Source organism: Herpailurus yagouaroundi, unplaced genomic scaffold, assembly GCF_014898765.1.
Source record: "Herpailurus yagouaroundi ecotype Mexico unplaced genomic scaffold, PumYag 184, whole genome shotgun sequence".
NCBI lineage: Eukaryota > Metazoa > Chordata > Mammalia > Carnivora > Felidae > Herpailurus > Herpailurus yagouaroundi.
In genome coordinates, this window is record NW_024412415.1 from 14607139 (window position 1) to 14623865 (window position 16727).

Below are 16727 nucleotides of genomic sequence, written 5' to 3' on the forward strand. Positions count from 1 at the left end.
TTCTCACATCAATAATCTTCTAGCATTTAAAAACAAGGCCCTTGGGGTGCCTGGGTGGCTCAGTTGGGTAAGCATCTGACTTTGGTTCATGTCATGATCTCGTGGTTCATGAGTTTGAGCCCTGCATTGGGCACCGTGCTGACAGTGCGGAGCCTGCTTGGGATTTTCTCTTCCCCTCCCTGACTCATGCTTTCTCTCTCTCTCAAAATAAAAAAAACCAAGGTCCTCAGACCATGCAATAATGACATTTCCAATATATCTCTAAGAACTACAGTTAAAATAAGAATAAAGTACATTCCGTGGACAAAATTGTGATCTAAACAACTCTAACAGTTTACACATATATAACATTTAAGTATACTAATATAGTATCAACCTAATTGTCCTTTATTTTGGCTCATCTAATTTACAAACATGATCTCTGAAGTTTAACAGTATTTGTAATGGCAATGTCCAAAGCAATTTTGGCTGAGTAAAGTGCTATTTGTTGAACAAAAATGTAGTTGTTTGTGCAAGTTTAAACATTTCACAAGGCCAGCTGAGTTCATTTCAACCCTACTTACAAAATAGTTATTGGCAAATGAAATGGGCTGGGGGGTAGAGACAAGACGTTTTCAAGCTTCTGAGAGATTTACAAAACCAAGTTTGTCAACCACTGAAAGTAAAATTGAAAGGTCACAGACAATTAAAAGGTACAGGTTTCAATCTCAGGATTAAAAAGGTTCCAACAAGAGGAATATTTACAATGGAACAATGAGGAAAATGTTTTGTTACAGACAGAAACATGGAAAATATGCTGTTGAAAATTGTTGGCTCTGAAATAAATACAATCCAGACTGAGACTATTAAAAATATCAAAGTGATCTACCATGTGCCAACTCTATATTCTTCTGTTGTTTGTTATAAAGAAAATCCATTATTGAATATAATGCAGTTCTGGTTAAATTATCAGAGACATTTTCTGTATGCAAACTGTAGCTTACTGCATGCTGTATATTCTTCTCTCACAATTTTAGTACACTTCCATCATAGACCCACAGGCATAGAATTAGAAGGAAATTTGGAGTAATATTTTAACTTGCTAACCAAGGTACAAATTGCTTCCAAAATAGTCATTTGATTCATTTCTATTTAGCACCTATTACAAGCAAGATTTTTTTGGATGGCAAAATAAGAGATACAAAAAATATTCCAAGATGTTCATGGCCTGTTAGGTAGAAGAAAGTATCCTTGTCCCCTGACAACCATTATGCCTCTGAAGAGTGACAGCTCACTACATTGCAAGGAAATCCATCCCTCAGTGGGCAGCTCAGTAATTAGGAAGGTGCATGTTACACCTAACTTCATGGTAACTAACCTTAATTTTGTCTTCTGAAATAAGATGGAACATACCTAATCCATCTTCTTTAGTGTAGCATTTTGAAGATTTTGAGAGGAATTTCCTAGGTCTTGTAAGGGTTCTGTCTCCTTCATGTAGCAATTTTACTTCACCTTTAAATTTACCACCCTTTACTCTCCTTGGGGATTTTAAGAATTATTTCATATCAATTCAGTGAGCTTAACTGTTAAATATCCAATATCGCACTTAAAATAAAACAGCATCTTCAAATGATGACAGTCAAAAAACAAGAGCGATATAGCATTCAATTGGAATCAATTTGGGATTATCCTTTTGTAATTAGACTAGCGATGACTAACAACAGATGTTTGGGGGGGAAAGGATGAAGCATCTAAGGCTTGCCAACACTATTTGAGGGGAGAGGGCATGATAAATCTTTTATAATGAAACACATGTGCTCTAAGACAATGACTGAACTTGATATCCTAAAATACTTAAATCTAGTGGTTTAAAAATCACAAGATTAATTAGGTCATGTTTTAGAAATGATGCTACAGTCTAAATTTCTCATTGGCGAGAAAGAACTCTGCTGTCTTTAATGAATAAAAACAAGGGACTAACTCAAATATGTTAATTTTTCTGCTAGTGGTTATACATTTGGCACCTTTTGAAGCTGTCACTACCACACCCAGGATAATTTAAATTCAGGAAACTCTATTTAGCCTCTGAAAAGCCCCCTCAAATCACGCGTCCATGCAAGAACACAAAGCCAAGGGTACACTAAAAAAAGAGAGACTGTTTTATTGTGACATTTATGACATGGACCCCTTGTTGACAGGAATGACCGAGGGTAATCTTGGCATATTGCACAGGTGTGATGAAGGATGCACTGGTGATCCTCTGGCTGCTGAGGCTGCTGCTTGGTCCTCCCAGACCTCCATGCACGCATGGGCCAGTCACAGAAATTTCCTTACCACTTGGTGTATACAATTAACAAGTCTTTGGTCTTAATAAGCACCATTACAAACCCTCACATTAAGGGCATTATTATTCTAGTTTATAAATGTTTCAATGATAAAAAATAGCACGATTACAGTATACACACACTTAATTTACATGTAATGTATTATGCTCATAACTGAGATAAGCTACTGAACTAACTTTGGTTGATTGAAATTAATGAAGTATTTGAACTGAATATTTGTAATTTGGTTTCTAAGTTGTGTAAATATTACAGTGCATTTATAGATCTAGTTTGAGAATTTACTAGCACCAAATAGATATTATAATTGGCCAACCTAGTACTTGTATTTGGAGAAGCAAAGTTTAAAAATTTGGAAAATACAGAGCAGTCCATCGATTGAAAGCACATTCCTGTACATCGGCTAGAAGGATGACACGTCAGCAGGAATGGCAGACCCCCAATAAAATACGTGTCCCAGTTTCCAAGAGTCAACACATATGACAAGGTAGCTCAGCTACACACATGAGAAGCCTGAGAAAGTGGTTGTTTTGAACTAGGGTAGTCACCTGTACCTCACTTTTTGTAATATAAGAATAGTGCTTATTTATAGAAATTTATTTGGTGAAAGATTGTACCTATGATATGAAGATTCTGATTGGGGGAAAAATTCAGTTCTACCTATCTATCGTTGGTTGTTTTTCTTTTTTTAATTATTTGGTCTCTGTATGGTGAATTAATGAAGCAAAATCTGAATTTTCATCTTCAGATTATCACCCAGTTCACCACTGAGGTAGTCTTTGTCATATTTATCTTCTAGCTGATTAAGTTCTTTCTTTTTATAAAGTGGAGTACTACTGATTTGTAATGAATAGGTTCCAGCCACTGGCTTCTTCTTGGTGAAGTGGAGGTAGCTGATCCCTTCCTTTTGGTTGATTTTGAAGAAGCCATTTTCGTTTCCAGATTCGATCAAGTATTTGTTGTGATTCGTCAGAGTCGTTAGGGCCGGAAGGAGTTCCAGGATTCGGACCTTGTTGCTGATGTGGGAAATATTGAAAGCAAACATGGCCGTCTTCTCAACATCCCAACTTGCGAGACTCACGTTGGTTTCTATCTCAGGCTGGTCCTGGAAAGACACATGGCAGTGTGTTAAATTAATTGAAAATATGCCACTTATTTCTCATATTAAGGAAAAAGTGACTCGAATCTCCCACTAATACAGCCTTTTCATGTTGTATATACCATGTCGAAAATGCGGATTTTCATAAAACACTTTGTTTAAATCACAAATGTGTTAAACTGGCACATATTTATAATAATAAAAAACATTAAACTGTCAAGAGGAAAGTCAAGTTGAAATGACTTGGTGGTCTTCTAATGCAGGTGTCCCAAAGTGTACTCCCTGGACCAGCAGCATCAGCATTACCGGGGAATCTGAGAAACGCAAATTCTCGGTGCCACCTGAGACCTACTGAATCAGAAACCCTGGGGGTGTCTCCCCAAACTCCATGTTAACAAGGCTTCCAGATGATTCAGACGCACGCTCGAGGTTGGAAACCACTGTTTCAATAGACTATTTTCTTTCTGTAGACTTATCTCCTTTCCCAAACCACAGCGGATGAGTTGGAGCACCAATGCTAAGAAAGAACCAGCCTATTTCCATTTTGTTCACTGACACAAAATCATCTCCTCTGAAGGACACGCCTAGGAACCTACTTCCTGACTCTGATGATCTGCTAATATTCAATGCTTTTCACCTGGCTTCTTGCTTGCCTCTCTGGGACCACATGTGTTGGATTCTCCGGGCCTGGAGCCAGAGGTCTGGGTGAATATCTGTGCATTTCTGAGTTGACTGAAAGGCTGCAGCAGCCGTAGGCTAAGAAAACCAGGCTGCTTGAGCTCCATGTTGTTTTTGTCTAGAATCCAAGTTCCCTCACACTCCACATGGCTCTTTTCAGTAGAGGAGCCTCTAGCTTTCCGAACTTGGCGTCCCCATGGAGAGAGCACTATGTCACTTCACGATTCTGCCCACTTGCTGTCCTGGATCTCAGACCTTACTTTTCAGCAGACTTTGGGTGGGTGTTTGACTTTCTTTTTGGCGAGACAGAGGAAATGAGCAAGTATGTGAAAACCTTCGAATGGCCACTCCCTAAAAGCAGCAAGAAACTCCAGAGAGTCCCACAGACTCTTGTAAAATGCAGCCTAGAGCTCAGGGAATGTCTGGATTTTCTCCCCAGGGAGCTTTTTCACACTTTGGAACATCCTTGGAGGAAACCACAGGCATCTGGAAGGCCCTTCTGCAACAGGAGACATGAGGAGAAACTACCTTCTGACCTACCTCAATGTTGGAGGCATCTGTTCCATTTGCACTTCTCCGCTTCCTGCCCCGTTTGGGGTAGCCATTGATCTTACACTCATAACAAGCCTCCGGGGAGAGAGAATTGTCATCCATTTCACCGCTGGCAGGTGGCTCTGGGCCTCCTCGGCCCATGCCAATTCCAGAAACACAGTGCCTGTGGAAGGGAAGCACAGCCCTTTTTCATTAGAACTGGGAGATGAGGGAGGTGGTGCAAGAGTTCTGGTGAAGTGTGGACCCCACCTGGTGACACTGAGACATTGATTATTCATCCATTAGGTGACTGGCTGGTTCTGAGAGCCACACTGAAGTCCTCTGTGTTTAGGCTCTGAGTCCCAGTTCCTGGAGTGGATTCCTTTCTACTATCTCTCAAGGTCCTGTTTTGCATATTTATTTGCCCCTACATTTCTGCCCCCCTCCCCCACTGTACCAGGTGTTTTGCTGTCCTTATGCTGCTGGGGAGGGGACATGGAGTAGAAAGAGGAAGAGTGGGGGATGAGGGAGATCATGTGACTTGGGAGGGTAAAGAAAAATGTCTTCTATTTATGAAACAGAAAGTGAGAAAGGTATGAGATGTCTGTGTTCAGTTCCTTGTCCTCTTCCTGTTTCAATGACCCCATCACCACCACCTCCACCACTACCACACTCACCAGCCCTCATCACTTCAGCTTCTGAGCACTTTCTATTGTTTGACCACTTATTTTGGCTGAAGCTACTGAAGGTATAAAGAAAGTTCTAGGTAGAACTGAAGTTGACTTAGAAATAAACTGTAAAGATGTGCAATGTATAAAATGCATGTATTAGAGCTTGCCCAACTATGGGAAATTGTTTCAAGTCATTCAAAACCACTAGGGCCATTGGCGCTGACTCATGTGAGGCTGGATAAACAAACCCATGCCCAAGAGAGAACTAGTTCAGCTGTTTTTCTTTGCCTTTCAGTTATCAAAGCCAAGTTACGAAGGGAGGCTTGCATGTTTCACAAGTACCTTGTTTTGTTATTCTGCTTACTATTTCATAGGCCTCTTGGAATGTATTTACCAGGCTCCTTTTTCAAAATGTGTTGAAATATCTGAATGATCCTAGGAGTCTTTATTTTGGGGCAGGGTCCACTCTAGTGATTCATAGAGAAGCGCAAACTATTAGAAGTGGGTAGATTTCCACTAATGGGTCACAATGAAGACCAAATATTTATCACTTTTTCTGTATTAATTGGCCTATTCTTATAACCCATTTTTCTTGATGCTCTTGAGATTCAAAATATAATGCCGATAAGCAGACTACTTTTTGTGTTTTGCAGCAATGTATGGGTTCATACTAGTTTTTGCAATCCTGCCAGAGCCCAGTACTTTTCCTTTTTTCTTCCTTTATCTTGCTGCATGAAATGTGCAGAAACAAAATGGATGAAATGATGACTGCTCATCGTGTGTGTGTGTGTGTGTGTGTGTGTGTGTGTGTGTGTCTATTCACATAATGATTAAGTTATTGGAAGAGAAATCCCAAATTTGCAGGCTTTGGTTCTTTTCTCAGAACTCCTTTCCAGTATTTTCATATCCCTGGAACACCACTTACAAGAAGTGTGACTACAAAGTCCCACTGGCCAGAAGCCAGTTTGGAGTGTCACAATTTTTGCTGGGAAAATGGTTCTGGCATTCAACTTATAAAGAATGAGACTACTGAGAGCCAGACACAAACATCTGGGAATTTGTTTCCTATTGCTGGCATTCTGTGTGCTTCCCATGAAACATTCTTTCACCTTCAAGTCTACACAGACCCAAAATGAATCGCTTGATGTTTGTGTGTCAAGAAATCAAAGGCCAGTACATTACACTAATTTGATATATACATATATGTGTATTATGGAATATGTGATTTTGTGGGATGTGTATGTGTGGCTGTACATGTGTGTATGTATATTTCATGTCTATGTGTTCCTAATGAAAATGTTAAAATTTGAGTTCCTTAACAGCATAGACAACACTACATGGACATCCAACTCTAGATTAATTCAGCAGGAAAAAAGGCCTACACAGTGAAAACTTACCACTAAACTTTTAAATTACTGGCTAAAAAAAAAATATGTCTTTTCTTCCCCAACAGTCACACATACAATGTGGTAAAGTATTCTACCAGGAGGATACAATAATTATTTTAGCTCTCGTATTTTATGCTCTTTTGGTAATTCTTTATGTAAACTTAAGTCTGAGATGTAAAATGTATTTTAAAGCCAGGTATCTTTGTGATTTCTCCTAACGGTAGCTAGAGGAGAAGGCATTTTAAGTCAAGAGAGAATCCTGCTTGCCTCAGGAGAAGGGGAGATCAGCAATATGCAGTGTGAGTCCAGTTCTGTCATGGGTCAGCCCCTGCATTTCTAGAGAAATGAATCACTTCCCAACAAGATGCGAAGATCAAGAGAATGAGATAGAGACACCATATATCAAGGTATTTACAATTGGTTTCAGAGTCTATGAATTTCTAGAAATTTTGATGTCTCCTTTCAAATAATATAGCCTAAAACCTTTGCAGAGCTAACCAGAATTAACTCCAGGATTATGAAAAGTATGGTTCTTCTCAACTAGGATGGGTCACTGTGAGTTAAATATACTTACTGATATTAGGAACAAGAGAGCCTCCGGCCACGGCCTGGAAAAGCAGTGCTTACCCTTGGCCTATCCGGAAGTAACCAGGTGGGCAGCCACACAGGTAGCCACCCTCAGTGTTGGAGCAGCCGTAACTGCAGGGGGCCTGTGAAGAGCCACATTCATTGATGTCTTGGCACCCTCCACTGAACTGTTCGTACTGGAAGCCGGCGGGGCACATGCACTTGTAGCTGCCCAGAGTGTTGTGACAGGAGGCTCCTCCACAAATGTGTGCACTGAGGCACTCGTTCTCATCTGCAGGGAAAACCAGAAGACACTGTGTGTGTGACACCGGCCAGACGTCTCTACTGGGGACTGCTGGCCAGCTGGCTCTCAGCCAGCACTCAGGAAGGTAGGGCGGGCTGAGGTGGTTGGGGTGGGGAGAGGGGGATGCGGACGTGGACGTGGCCTCTCGCCATGCAGTAGGCAAGTGTGGTCGCTGAGGTCAAATGTGCCACGTGGAGCGCATTAGGGGATGGCATTCCGAGGGCCGACAGATTCCAGTTCTCAGCTGAAGCCAACACTAGTGCGTTCCGCACCACACGAGCCTCCTGTGAAGAATGCAGGGCTGGTTCAAGGTTCAGGGTGGGAGGGAAGGAGTCCTGCAGTTCTCCATGAACGGGACCACAGTCTCCGAAGCAGAGACCAGCCATCCTCCTGGAGGCTGCTTTTCCAGTCCTCCGTTTTCAGGATGTGCAGGGCTGGCAAGGGCTGACATCCTGCAGGAAGTGTCTGCCCTGCTTGTACTTCCTTTTCAAAAATCTGCAAAAGCCCCCAGGTGCTTGTCCTGGGGATGAATAGTGCCTTCTGGTATGTCTGCTCCCATCTCTGAACGGGCCCCCCCTTATCCAAACCAGCCTCCTGCCCAGAGTGTCTGGGCCGTGTCTAAAGCAAAGTATGGCTGGAAGAGATTCAGTGCAGACTTCACGAGCAATAATTGGAAAAAACCCACAATAGAGACAGATGCTGCAGGACTGGCTACCCACGGGGACCTGCCAAGTCTGATGGTAAAAAGCAGGAAAAAGAAATCTGACTTGAAAAATCAACTTGAGGGGAAAAACCTTGAGTATCTCTCTATTTCTAATTTATACTTTTTTTAAATCTCAAATAGATTTTTGTAGGCCTGCCTTCATAAGGGCAGGTTTCAAGCTTGCTGGTAAGACATTTCTTAATTGCTGTGGCCCATTTTCAGGCATATGTTCATTTGAACGCAGGGAGATTGGCCTGCACCTCACTCAGCAAATACTTCCAATGAAAGGGAGGAGGGGGAGGAACTTAAACGTAGCTAACATTTATTAAATGCCTATTGCATGACAGAATACGAGGTGCCTCACGTTCACTTACTTAACCTTCCTGAAAATTATGGGCAGAAGGTATTATAATCCCTGTTTTACTGATAAAGAAAGTGAGGCTCACAAAGCCCATCTGAGGTCTCCTGACAGCAGCAGCAGGACCGAGATGTACACCCAGGTCCGTCTGACCACAGCAGTCACGTGCTTTCCTTTAGACCACAATATCTCTCAAGAGACTAATCACCATTTAAACTGGTACTTCCTTTGCCCTTTAATTGGTTTTACCTTATTTGCTAAAGTAGATTCCTTTATACAGAACAAAATTGTTTCTAAGAAAAATCTGTTTTTAAGTTAGAGAAACAGGTGCATAAAAATGGTGGGCACAGGGTGATTGCATATGTATAATATTTATATTATTCCTTATATATCCCTTCCTTCCTCCTCTCCCTTCTCTCCTTCTTTCCTGTGTGGAAGGAATAGATATACAATAAGAAAGCCCGCTATGGCTCAGTACCTAGCTACAGGTCTGTTTGGGAACTTTTATGTCCAAGGACTCTCAAGTATACACTTAAGATCATTTAGGCTCCAAGGTTCCTAGAACAGAAATAAATATGCCATTGTCTTTGTTCTTTTCCCCTTAGTTTAAATCAGAGATGAAGTGTGTGACAGATACCAGTGGAGACTATGGCACCAAGGAATGAATGAGGAAATTAGGGGGTTTACGTTGGTGGAAAGAATATCCCTGGGTTGGATGTCTTCTCCTTGTCCCTCATGTCTATCTCCAGACCCTGGAGGCTGAGCTGCATGGAGCATCAACAGGCTTCTCTCCTTTGTCCCATACGTTTGGTTGGGCTCAGCCATCCATTTCCTGCTGGGACTCTGATAAAATCTCTAAGGCCCATGTCTGTATATGTATGACAAGACCCATCAAAATAAAACTTAGATTTATTCTGTATTGTTCCAAAGGACAGAAATAGGACCAATGGTTAGAAGTAGAGGGAGGAATAGTTCATTTTCTATGAAAACAAAAACATTTCTAAGAATTAAAGTTTTCTATACCTAAATTGGGCTATCTTGGGAGAAAGTGAATGCCCTTCAAGATGGTATTTGAGTCAAACTAGGATAACCAAGGGAGTTTAGGGAAGGATTTGTGTTTTGGGAATGAGGCCAGACTAGATAATCTGTAAGGGTCTTTCTAGCCTTGAGGATCTATCTGTGTTAGTATAAATATCTATCCCAGCCAAGAACTCTCTTCCTCCTCTTTCACATTCTTTTCTATTTTACTGTACCTTTTTTTATTCCTTGAAAGTCTAATAAAGTTTAAATTAAACTTGCTTATCTGCATTAGAGAACTGGGATGGAGCAGAGCAGGAATGAAGATAAGAAATTGGCAAATGTTCAGTGTTTATTGCTTGAAAATAGTCTGTTTGTGTACTCACCCTTTTCATCAATATACCAACATGATTTGTTTAACATGCTTTGCACTCTTCTGACCATTTCCATCCTGTGCACCCTGGACCAAAAGCCTCCAGGAGCAATTTTTCTGTACTCCAAAATCTTTGTTTTACTATCAGTTAATACTTAAAATTGCTGAGAGTTTTATCCTTTTTTAGAAAAAGAGACATTTTAATTTTATCGAAACAGCATTAGATTCTCCAAACACCCTCCTTGAAAGCAGACTGAAACCTACCCACTCTGTCCTGTAAAATCAGATTTTTGAGCATTAGGCTTGTATAGTGTTTGTTAGCTGTGGTGTTAAGGGAGAACCAGTAAGAGAATTCGAAAATGTAGGAGGGGCTTTCTTTTACAAATTTTCTCTGGGTCAACATGGCTCAACTCCAACTCCACCTGGAAGTTTGATATTTTCTAGAAAACAATGAGATGCAGTGGCCCCTTGCAGTGGCCCCTGACCCTAAACCCATCCATCTTCTAAGAGTGAAATTCTGGCTGCCTATGAGTGAGGATCCAGAGAGGGCTGGTTCAAAAGATCTCTGCTTTGTAAGCGCTGGGGAAGCCATTCTGGCCCAAGGCAATGCTCATTCTCAAGAATTATGAGCCCAGTTTGGGCTAGGATCTTTTGGACATCAAAAAATCCCAAACCTCTTACCGCTTCTTAATCTATTTATTCTAGAACTCCCAGCCAGAGATGATCTTCATGGGGCCAAAGGAGAGCCTCCAGGCAACGAAGACATGACCTGTCCATCTCCACTATTCCTGGACTAAAGGTAGGAAGAGGAGAGGAAGGCTGTCAGTAAGTTGTCTCGTCTAAACTCTTCCAGCACTGGTGTCCTTTTAGCCAACCCTACTCACTTCTGCAAAACCGTGCCTTGAAAAGAATCAAACCAAATGAGAGAGATCCAGTTCTGATAAGTTAAAACACACCAAATGTATCTTCATTTGGAATAAAGCAAAGCATCGAGATGTGGAGCAGCCACCCACGAAACAGTAATCCTTGCCTCTTTGCTAAGGAAGGCTCTCTTCCCAAGAGTGTGGCAGCTAGAACAGCTCACCTGAGCACCAAGCTTGCAGTGGTGCTGTGTAGAGGCTTGATGAATGAAAAACAAAACAAAACAAAAAAACAAGTGAACATGACACTTGAAAGGCAGCCCTAAGTCAGGAAGTTAGGGGCCTGGGGCTCCAGCTGCAGGCATGTCACAAAGGAACCAGGTTAAGGACAGACTTCTTTTCTTCCTTGGGCTTTGAGGTTTTTATAGTAAAATCAAGAGTTTGGGATAAATGGATCCGGGGTCCCTCTAAACTCACAGTGTTTGGATTCTCTGGTGTGCATTAAGATTATTTTCCCATGACATTATGAAATCAAAAATTACATAATTTCAATTTAATAAGTTCATGAGTCTCCCTTAATTTTCAAAAGAATTTAGTGATGATGAAAAAATTTGCTGTGTCTGCTGCTCACACTCTGCCCCAAAAGATGTGTAGAGCTGAATGGAACCACTTCTGTGTCTTCAGGCCGAGAGTCACTGAAAATAGCCTCTGGCTGGCTGATATTTTTCAGGCTGAGGTAGGATTCTGTTGGCCCTCATGTGTACCTGCAGTGTGGGCCAGTGACTCCATGCAGCAGAAGAGCAGGGGGACACTGAGAGTGAAGGGATTCTAGGGGCGTTTCATTTCCGATGCTCTCCAAGTACCTTCATCATTATCTTTTTTCTCCGTTTGCTATTTTGCAAAGGCTACAACTTTCCTCTGGTTCCAACCAGGTGAGGGCAATTTTAAGTGAATATTGTTGATTTAATGACACGTTTAAAGTTTTCAGAAAGAAAGCAGTATTTTGACTCACAGGAGCCAGTGGTGATTCACCATAGTAACAAGGAAAAACTACTTACCGACACACTGGTTCCACTGGTAGTGCTGGAGATAGCCCTGGGGGCAGCTGCATCTGTAGCCCCCAATGATGTTCTGGCAGCCGTGCTGACAGCGATGGTTTCCTTCGCACTCATCCACATCTGAGAAGGACAGGAGAGCCGCTTCAGTCAGTTCAGCATCTGACTCTTGATTTCGGCTCAGGTCACGATCTCCTGGTTCATACGACTGAGTCCTGCATTGGGCTCTGCACTGACAGTACGGAGCCTGCTTGGGATTCTCTCTCTCTCCCTCTATCTCTCTGTCCCTCCCATAGTTGTGCTCTTGCTCACTCTCCCTCTCTCTCTCAAAATAAATAAACTTAAAAAAAAAAAAAAAGAAAGTAGAGCCAGCTTTAAGCCACATCAACATTTGTTTCAGAGTTGGTCTCTGAAGCAACATTTATATGCATGGTAAAGGGAAAGTCAATTTTAATAAGAAATCTGACCGCTAAAAAAGTATTCTTCCACCAAAACTTCAAGAATATGTGCTCTGGAGCTTTTGATAAGTCCAAGGAAAAAGACATTTAGATATCCCTGGTAAAGTCGGCAAGTAAAAATGATGAAGAAACTAATGTAAGGCACAAGAGTACTCTATGGAATAGCTGTGTAAGTTATTTGTATTTTTTTATTCATGCTAGAGTTAGAAACCAAAAGATGTCAGTACAAAAATAAAATCCTACAAAAAATTTCAAAATTTTAATTATATTATTATCAGAAGAGTCATTCTTCATATATTTAATCCACATTAGGGGAATTCTTTTATGACTCTGGATCCAATGACTAGAATATTAATGAATCAAATTCAGGAACCTAGCTATTTTTCTTGACTAGTTCATGCCCTATTAGATTACATTAATAAGTGAGCAGATAAAGTCTTCACATATTGAGGAAAGGCACAGGTTTAGACATGATCAAGCATGAGACAAAAGATGGATCTCTAAGATATGATACCTGTGCCAACCAGGAAAAATATTCCCCATCTTCAGTTGGGTGATAGTCCTGTGCTCTGTTCTGCTATCCCACAGAGGGTGATAATGAAGATTTTGACAGTCACACAGATTATCTCCACCAGGAATTACCAGCTGCATCAAGCTGAGGCCCCTACCCACCTTCACAGCTGGCGCCACTCTGATCAAGAGAGAATCCTCGCTGGCATTCACAGGTGAAGCTCCCAGGAGTATTCTGGCAAATACCCTTAGACCCACACAAGTTGATGTCAGAAGTGCATTCATTGTTATCTATAAGAAGCAGTTGGGGAAAAGTGGGAATTAAAATGGACTGAACTCACTTTCTGTTGTTTAAAAGGAAGAGAGAGGGATGATTCACTTTCTGTTGTACTCACTTTTTTTTTTTTTTTTGAGTTTTTGTCTTCTTATCCCAACAGAGGAACTAGAAAACAATTCCTTAAATGAACAGCTACGTTTCCTATAGGGATTTTCCTCTCCACTTACCAATGCAGGAGGTATGGTGTTGGGTAAATCCAGGAGGACATTTACATGTGAAGCTGCCGATGGTGTTAACACACAGGAACTGGCAGTTGTGCTGCTTAGTTGCACACTCATCAAGATCTATTAAAAAATATGTAAGATGAGTATTGGAGTCAAACTGAGAGCACAGGTACCTAGCAACTGCCCTAGGAAGGAGTTCTGAGTTCTGACTTGTATGTCTCCAATGACTGTGGCCAGAATAGAGATGCAGTAAATGGCTGGGAGTAATCAAGCAAATAAAGGTTTGAAAGATAAAATGTGGTCTCCATTTAGACCAAAAAATGTAGCTCTTTGGGGGATCCAAGGAAATCCCAATTCCCTTCCGTGAGAGGAATGTAGGAATTTATCAACAAAGGAATTTCAAATAAATCGTGACATTTTAAATAGATTACACAATGAAGTAAAAGATTAGGGATTCTCAAAATTTTCCAGAGTGCTGAAGAGATATCTTCAAGTTGAATTACAAAAAGAAATGTTGAGGCTGGAAATTAATTTGTTTGCTTAGGTCTTTTCTGTTTGCTGTTTTGAATCTGTTCAAATGAGGTGTTCAACCAAAGCAAATCAAACCAAACTGACTTCTTTTTTTTTTTTTTTTTTTTTTTTTTAGAGATTCTCCTTTGGTAAAACAAAATTGAGCAATCAAGAAGGAAGCAAAGGTAAGAAAAACTCACTCTGATAAGCCAATAGCACATTTAAAAACTGCCTATAGTATTTATGCAACATTATTTTCCATATTTCAATAAAATCCTCCGCTTTGACCAGGCTTCTTTCCTCATTGCCGGAATTTCTAGGCTCATTCTCAACTCCACTGCTGTTTAAAGACATCAAGAGATACAAACTATGTTCCAGCTTTTAGCTGAATATTAATATAAAAAAAAAAAATCATGGTGTATTCAGGAACCAATCTACCTTCCTACCTTGTTTGGTCACTGCACACAGAGCTGTGCTTGCAGCTGAAGATAAGTGCCAGTTCCTGTCTAGAGTAACATCTGGAGGGGACCTAAACCAAAAGAACCCCCGAGCCCCCATATTTCTCCCAGCGCTGACCTCTCTCAAAATGGAGCCAGTCCCATGCTCTTTACATAGCTGTGGGGCTTGCTGTTTCTGCTTTTCTGGTTTCTACATTATCAGCAGCTCTGCGCCTCCTGACAGAAGGGTGGCCTCCCCTTTCTATGACTCAATGAGCCTTGCTAGAGCACTGTCACACATTTGCTGAAGCTTACCTGCACACAGGTGAGGGAGACAGCTCAGTGATTTCTGACACTATTTTCTAACTACAACATATTAAGAACAGCAACACTTGCTGTTCTCACCTCCAAGCACATCTTGGCTCCCCTTCTCTCCTCTTATCTGGATCCTACCCAGCTCTCAGGGGGGAAGTGCTGGTCCCACATCTCCCCTGGGCTATCCTTTGAGGCTCTTTTCTGTCAGTTTCAATAGTACATGTATCTGCACCACACGGTTTGATCTTTAGTCCTATGTGCCAAGTATGTGGAAGAATCTAGACCTCATGAGAACAATAGGAGAAAGGGACTTATGTTGTAAAAGGATCTGTAAAAGTCATGTCCCTGCTCTTCCCACTCCTAAAACCACAAAGAAACTGTTACTTGTGCTTTTTTACATTGTGAAAAAACACAGTTACTACAGTACATTTAATTTCCAGTTTTCCTCTTTTTAGACATTTTTAAGGATTTTCTGCTCCCACAGGCTAGAAAAATGCTGTAAATTTGTTCTGCTTGGTACAGATAGTATCCACGCTGAGAGGTGTTTTCTCTTTAATTTGGTGCTCTGTTTCCATGAATAAGTTTATTGCTCTGAGCTCTAGCCTTACCTTGCCCAGAGCTCATTATGATCCACAGATTGAGAAGTTCTATGCTTGAGAAGAACAAAGCTGTAAACAACTCTTATATTAAGAGAGTCAGAATGTTTAACTACGTCTCTCAACTTCCTCTCCCCAAATTACAGGATTACATAGGATTTGTGCTGCATAGGGAAACCTCATGCATTGTTCATAATGTCATCCTATATTATAAGCCTCTTAATTCTCTCTAAGCAGACACAAGAAAGGGGTTGAGGGTCCTAAGTCTCTTTGCTCTCCACTTCCATTCCACCCCACCATTTAACTTCCCTTGTTTGCTTTTTGCTCCATCAAGGTTTCGTGGCAGTACTTTCTAGCTCTTATTCTACCATCTGGTCTACCTTTCCTGTTCCAAATCCCTCCCTTTTAAAATTACCCTTAAGTCTGATTCACTTGTGCTGTTATTCACTCAATATGTGAAGTTCGTATTGTTGAGGAAGATGTTTCTTGGAGTAAATTTACACCAACGAAATTTTCCAAAGGGTAACTTCTGGTTGAGGAGGGATTTCCACATAAAGTTCTGCTGTTTCTTAATTCTTTATGATATTTATGGCTTAGATAAGCTCTTGGAGGGCAGGAATGGCCCTATTTGGCAGAACAAAAACCTAGACAAAGTGTTTACTTAGGTAGGCACAATGTCTTCTAGGCACCGATTAATCTGAGGATGGACAATGCTGGAGGCTTGAGCTCTAGTTGTTGGATAGATTGGCTATCTAAATATGATAAACATAAAGCAGAAAGGAAATAATCAAGTAGGAATCTGCCCCACCTGGGCCTTACAGAGCTGGCTCTGCTGTCTCCAACACCCTCATGGGCCACTCCTATGGATGCCCAAGGGGCAGGCAGTGAGGATGGCTGTTGCCAGAGGTCCCCAGAAATCTCCCTGGCCTCAACCTCCAGCCAGCCAGCATAGGAGTGGGTGGCAGGGAGGTCCCAGGGAGGAACTAACTCCAGGGAAGCACCTCTTGCCAGTGGGGGGATTTTTCAGCTTGCCTATGGATTCCTCAAATGCACAAGTAATACAACCATGTGCCCAGAAGGCAGGTGAGTGGGTGCAGGCAAATTCTACTTTACCTTTGCAGCTCCTTCCATCCTCCTGCAGAATGTAGCCTTTCGGGCAAGAACACTGGAAACTCCCTTCTGTATTTTTGCAGATAAAATTGCAGGGTTTGGGGGCCTGGTTACACTCATTCAGATCTATGATCAAAAAGAGACAGTGTGACCATCCACCCTAAAATAATGGTCAGTACCCACAGGGTCTAACAGAGAATTTTATTTTATTTTATTTATTTATTTATTTATTTATTTATTTATTTATTTATTTATTTATATATGAAATTTATTGTGAAATTGGTTTCCATACAACACCCAGTGCTCATCCCAAAAGGTGCCCTCCTCAATACCCATCACCCACCCTCTCCTCCCTCCCACCCCCC

At 41.3% G+C, this 16727-nt stretch overlaps 1 protein-coding gene across 1 annotated transcript in view; it reads right to left on the reverse strand.

Annotated features, from left to right (window-relative positions):
* Window positions 1-371: 371 nt before the first annotated feature.
* Window positions 372-16727, reverse strand: part of FBN1 (fibrillin 1) — a 242882-nt gene continuing 226526 nt past the window's right edge. Inside the window, exons 59-65 of the mRNA XM_040492627.1 lie at window positions 16366-16488; window positions 13398-13514; window positions 13056-13184; window positions 11929-12048; window positions 7316-7547; window positions 4639-4813; window positions 372-3426 (exon numbers count right to left, since the gene is read on the reverse strand). Coding sequence (XP_040348561.1) covers window positions 3037-3426; window positions 4639-4813; window positions 7316-7547; window positions 11929-12048; window positions 13056-13184; window positions 13398-13514; window positions 16366-16488 — 1286 coding nt within the window. The 3' untranslated portion in view covers window positions 372-3036. The remainder of the gene's footprint in view (window positions 3427-4638; window positions 4814-7315; window positions 7548-11928; window positions 12049-13055; window positions 13185-13397; window positions 13515-16365; window positions 16489-16727) is intronic.